Source organism: Odontomachus brunneus, unplaced genomic scaffold (genome assembly GCF_010583005.1).
Source record: "Odontomachus brunneus isolate Ranch 3 - 2012 unplaced genomic scaffold, Obru_v1 Obru_scaffold_006, whole genome shotgun sequence".
NCBI lineage: Eukaryota > Metazoa > Arthropoda > Insecta > Hymenoptera > Formicidae > Odontomachus > Odontomachus brunneus.
Window position 1 is genome coordinate 3,401,231 of NW_022639456.1, and position 5,777 is coordinate 3,407,007.

General features: G+C 36.8%; 1 protein-coding gene across 2 annotated transcripts in view; it reads left to right on the forward strand.

The window, feature by feature from the left end:
* The window catches only part of LOC116851850 (activating transcription factor of chaperone), a 36,755-nt gene that overhangs the window by 22,618 nt on the left and 8,360 nt on the right, over positions 1-5,777 (forward strand). Inside the window, exon 2 of one of the 2 annotated variants that reach the window (XM_032831690.1) lies at positions 2,229-2,546. In XM_032831690.1, the coding sequence (XP_032687581.1) occupies positions 2,321-2,546 (226 nt within the window). In that variant the 5' untranslated portion in view covers positions 2,229-2,320. Of the gene's footprint in view, positions 1-2,228; positions 2,547-4,621; positions 5,732-5,777 lie in introns of those variants that run through there. The other variant, XM_032831696.1, reaches the window with a different exon arrangement.

A 5,777-nucleotide genomic window follows, 5' to 3' on the forward strand; every position in this document is an offset into this window, starting at 1 on the left:
CTGTCAAAGTATTGTGAGAGAGAAAGAAGGAATATTCTTTCTCTTTTGCGAGCACGTTGTAGGTTAAAATTTGATTACTGATACAACATTGTATCAATATTAATCGCATTGTGATTGTCGTGTCAAACATTTACCAACAAATATGTCATAACATTTTTTTGAACGATATCAGAATATATTGTAAATATTATCTATCAAGATATCGTTACGGCGCATCGGTATCACCAGTTCCCGGACGATCGTTGAAGTTAAGCATTGAACAACATGATCTAAAAATGGGTTCACGCGAATTCACGCGAGTTTCACGAATAATTGAAATAATACGGAATATGAAATGTCAGTTTTTTTTTATTATTTAGACAAAATAATTATACATTATCACTTATCTAAACCATACTAATGAATAAATCGTTGGAATTCAACAAAAAAATATATGTGTAATGTGCTAACAAATAACATATAACTCTTATATAACTTTTTAGTCACATGTTACTTTTATGTTATATTCACGTTATATAACTGTAACACGTGTGAGTAGGAAATTACAACGAACGTCTATAAAACCTACTATATACAAGTTATATTGCATATTACATTCCGTTTCATTACGGCAATTTAACTGTTATATATCTGTGTTTGTTGGGTATGATTCCTTTAAATATTATAAAAATGTTTTAGAAATATTAAAGTGTCAAAGTAATTCGCAATAATTTTAATACAACGTTAAAAACTACATATTAAAAAACGTTATATGTTATTGAATATCGTTGGGATTACGTTCTATCAATGATTTTTTGCTTATTGTATGAACACTCGCATCATTTATCTCTTTTTTTCTCACCAAATTATATCTAATAAATATGATTTATATCTAATAACTATCGGCTAAGCTATTGGCTTATCTAGCAATTTCTCTTGCATAACACAGGGTATCTTAACTAATCGATATTAATATAAATTAGAAGATCCTTCCAATGAAGATCTTCTAAAGGATCTTCTAATACATAAGTACAAGTAGACTTATTGGCTTCACTCGGCCTGTTTCATTTGAGGATGGATTTTCCAGGCTGTAACCCGGTCTGGATAGTCTAGTATATCCAAATTTTGTTTTATCCATTACTCTAGTTGCTAATTTTGGTCCACCCCAGGCTATTTTATTTCCCCGGTACCCTTCAGCAAAACTGACGAATATTCCCCAATCCGCCACATGGGGAGGCGTCCGATGGGGGATTAGCAACCCCACACGAGTCATCTTTTTTTAATGAGATTAGAAACGAGCAAACACATGCTAAAAATTCTTAAGAAATACACTTAAATAAAAAAATACATCCGTAAAGCGATACTTGCAATTGATCGAGCAAATCCGTAAAATAGTCCCAACATTTTCCTTTTCCTGTAATAATCAATAATTTTTCATTGATTATCGTGTGTGTAATGATATACAATGTCACTCTAACCTGTAGACTTTTTAACTTATTTTTTTCGCATAATTTTAGCTATGTTCCGAAATTCACACTGCTAGTACTGAAAATTTATAATATATATAATATAAGCTACAGATTTCCAGTACTGGCAATAAATTTTGGAATGTAGCCATTATTTATTGTAAATTATTAGGTTACAGTAGATTATGCGTTTTTAATTGTGTTTTGAAAAACTTATATGATCCTTTTTCATAATTAAAACTCGCATATGAGTTACAGGGTGTGGCGCAACATGCTCGTATCTTGCTGGTGTGCATGATATAGCTATTTGTAGTGAACTTTTATATTTACTGAAGAGTATGTTGGACCGCATCATATGTAACTTAAAATGTAAATTCCAACCAATGTGTGAATTCTAATCATGAAAAAATCATGTTTCAACTTTCTCAAAACATATCAACATTCAAACAGCATAAATCTCCACAAGACATACTAAAGATATTCTGAGAATGTCTCTAAAACATTCTCTGAAGAACTATTATCTAAGCAACATAATGAAAATGTCAAAAATATATGTCTTATTTCTTTATTAAAATATTTCACAAAAACTTCTTGAATTCATACATACAAATGACCCAGGGCCCTCAAACTGTAAAAATGTTTAAGTATTGAGGTATTTACATACAGATACTTTTGCAACTAAAAGGTTGAATAAATGTTTACTGTTTTGTCCAAAATATTAATTTAATCCACTTTTTTCATATAATTGTTTTTTTACTAATATGAAATGTTTATTAATTTTAGTATCAATATGGCGCTCGTTGTGAGCTACATCAAGCCAACAAAAATTTCTCTTCATCATTCGCTACTAACACATCGTTGGATTCGCGTCGAAGATGGCATTCAATCAAGATCAGGAGATGCAGGAGTGGAAGACCGAGCCGGAGTCCCCCAGTGGGGCATCGTTATCAGAATTTAACGAGGATTGGTTCTTATTCGATGATACGCCTTTAGTTTCTAATAATGCTGCGGAACATGACAACCGATCCAACAATAGAGCAAAATTAATCCAAGAAACATTAGAAACATTAGAAAAAATAGAGGAGAAATGGATTAAATCAGGTAACGACTCTTATTTATTTTCTACTAACAATTAATGCTATACATGTGTGTGTTTGAATTAGTATTTATATTATTAAAATTACTAATTACTAAAATTACTAACATTACTAATTAACTAATTTTAATGCATTAATAACTTTAAAATTAATAATTTAACCATTACTAACAGTTAGTGTCCGCTAATGTTTAAGTTAGTTTGAATACATATAAATGAGTAATATTGCATGTTAATTCAAACGAAAGACTGATTTCGGATTTCTATTCGTTCAAAAAATTGCAACAGGCGCATATCTTTTGATATAAATTTTTTTACTTAAGATAAATATTTTTTTACTTAGGATAAATATTTTTTTTTACTTAAGATTTTTATAATTTTAGATTTTTTTAGATCAAAGCTTTTTTTTAACACGTCCATAGTAGCGTTTATATAGATTTTTAAACGTTTATAATTTAAACGCATTTATTTACAGTTCTTAAATCTTAAAATTTCTGAATTGACAACATCAAAAACGAGATAATGCTCGTTCAAAATTCTCGCAAAATAATCGATCAAGCAGGTGTAAAATAATCTGTAAATAATACAATTTTCTTTTGTCATCAATTAAAGCTCTTAGCCTCTCGCATTGTTTATCTCTTTTTTAATGACGTCAGAAGCGAGAAAATGCATGCTACAAATTCTTGCAAAATACGTTACAATAAAAATATATATCCATAAAGTAACACTTGCAACCAATTAATCGAATTTGTAAGATATTCTGTGCACTTCCCTTTTATTTTAACAATCAATAATTTATTGTAAATTAATAAATGAATAGAAATAGGTGGAGAAATAGGTTAAAAGATAAATTGTATTTCACGTTAATTTACGACAAACTATTGATTGTTAGAACAAAAGGAGAGTGAACAGAATATTTTACAAATTTGTTTAATCGGTTGCAAGTGTTACTTTATGGATATATACTTTGATATGTGAGTAAGATCGAAATGAGACGACAATTGTGATGTGACAATTGTGAAGATGGGCTGCTGCGAAAAACTTGTGCGCATATACAGTGAGAGAAAATTACAGTTTTCCTTCATATAAATTCGTTTTAATTCTACTATATTTTTATTAGTCCCGGAATAGATAGTAAGATCTATTTTGCTAAGGAACATAGTAAATTTCGTTAGAAACATAGCAGATTTCTCTAGAAATACAAAAAGTGTTTTAATAGTACATTTCAGAGTTTCTCAAAATATGAATAACGCATATGAAATGAAAGGATAGCGAATTATTGCAGAATGTGGATCTATTCGGTCACAAAGCCCTATAGCAATTTTTATTATAAAATTTTCCGTGTAAGTGAGTCGTGTAAACTCGCAAGTTTTCAATTATGTGTCATGCTCGACGTTTTATCACGTCTGACAGCAGGAGAAGTCTCAATCACGTCGGTAGCATTAAGCGGCGCTATTACAAATGCAATTCAGCGCGGGACAGCCGCGTCATCGTAAATCAACGATACAGTATCTCGGTCCCGAAGCGAGCGAGTCGCCAGAACAAACGAGCGAGCAAGTAAGCGAGCATTGCATTGCGTTGCATTATGCCGTCGAGGAGAGATACTTCGCAATCTCCTCGCATGCACGCGCGTGCAAATATGATCAAGAACGAGAGCGGGAGTAAAGGACACGAACGACAGGCACGCGTGAATGCATTATAACTAAGAATCGCCTACTTTTCGCATTTTTTTTTCCGCGCCGGGTAAGGAAGCAGAAAAAAAATGCGAAAACTGGTATTTTTGTTAGATTTCGCATCGTATACCCGCCTGTATCGCTTTCGTTCTTTCTTGCCGCTACCGCCGCTACTTGGTGCGAGATTTCTCTCTTGCTGTCTCTCCCTCGTCGCCGTTCCCGCGTTCTCCTCTCCTTTTTTCTGGAAAAAGAGAGTGGGACAAACTGGTTAACCTCTACGCAAATTGCTCGAGTTTGGAGGCCGACAGAGGGGCGATGTGGTGTCAGCGGCGAGAGATCGCGAGAAGGGAGTAGGGGCGACAGAGGGGAAAGTCCAAAGATAAGCAGGAGTGGTTTCGCGGCGGTATACAGGCCAGCCAAGTGCGATTTAAACGATCGCCATTCGCCAAGCAGTCGCGCTACATTAGTATCTAATTGTTCGCCGTCAGCAGGCCACACGGAGCAAAGACGTCGTGCTCGTCGTCAGTGTCCAAATATCGCGGATCGGCTCCGTTCTCTTCCATGCGCACTTCAATAACATCCGCGTAGATTTGTCAAAAATCTTGTATTTCGCCTGGCTTTCATCCGAACTGTCATCAATCCATTTCAGAAGATAAGTAACGATAAGTATCCCCGTCTCGTCCGTCATCTCGCGATAAGCGAAACTCCAATCTGCGATGTGAGAGCCGCGAGTCTGTCTCGCTGTAGTACCAGAACAGTTTGGAACATTCTCACTTTGTCGGAAGATCAAGGGATACTGTGCGGCAGATAGTGACTCTTCCGAAGTACGAGCGAGCACGTGTTATGAAGGTGATAATCGGTGGTGAAGGAAACCCGAGAGGAGAGAATCTTGAGAAGAGCTCAAGGTCTGCATAGTCTGTCTGAAGCATTCGTCCACAGTGGGACATCAGAATTCTGCGCGAGTTTGCAAGCCGTGAACATCGCTTGTGTCGGGAGGCAGTGTAAGAGCGACAAAGAGGAAACATACGGACGCCTGGGTCGAGTGGCGCGCATCGATTCGAATTCGAATGGCACATACGGTAGCCTGAGGAGAGAGCGAAGGCGAAGGCGGACGCGCCGGTAACTCGACAATACTGGCATCTCGAGAGTCTATCCAAGCAAACGATCCGGCGTCTCGATGGTGGAGCGTGCTAATGTTATATAATAGCATGCAGTTCGCATATCGCTACACGTGGAATCGAGAGATCATCGTCAACTCCCAGAAACTGGTCAAAAGACGTTGAGTGTTGCACTATTCGCAAGACACGTGGGAGGACGCGTTCTCTTCATCGTCGCACGTCGAGCCACCGGGGCCACCACGTCGGCGCCACGGGAGAACGATCGTGTCGGAATCGTCGGCCTGCTCCAGCCGTCCACGTTAAACACGCGCTCATCGACGCGCTCCCTCCCATCCCCCACATATCTCCTCTAACAAGGAAAACGCGCGACGATTACCATGGCTGCTTTATGTTACAGCGGTAGGTTTCCTCTTGCTCTCCTATCTCCGCCGTCGCCCAGACATCT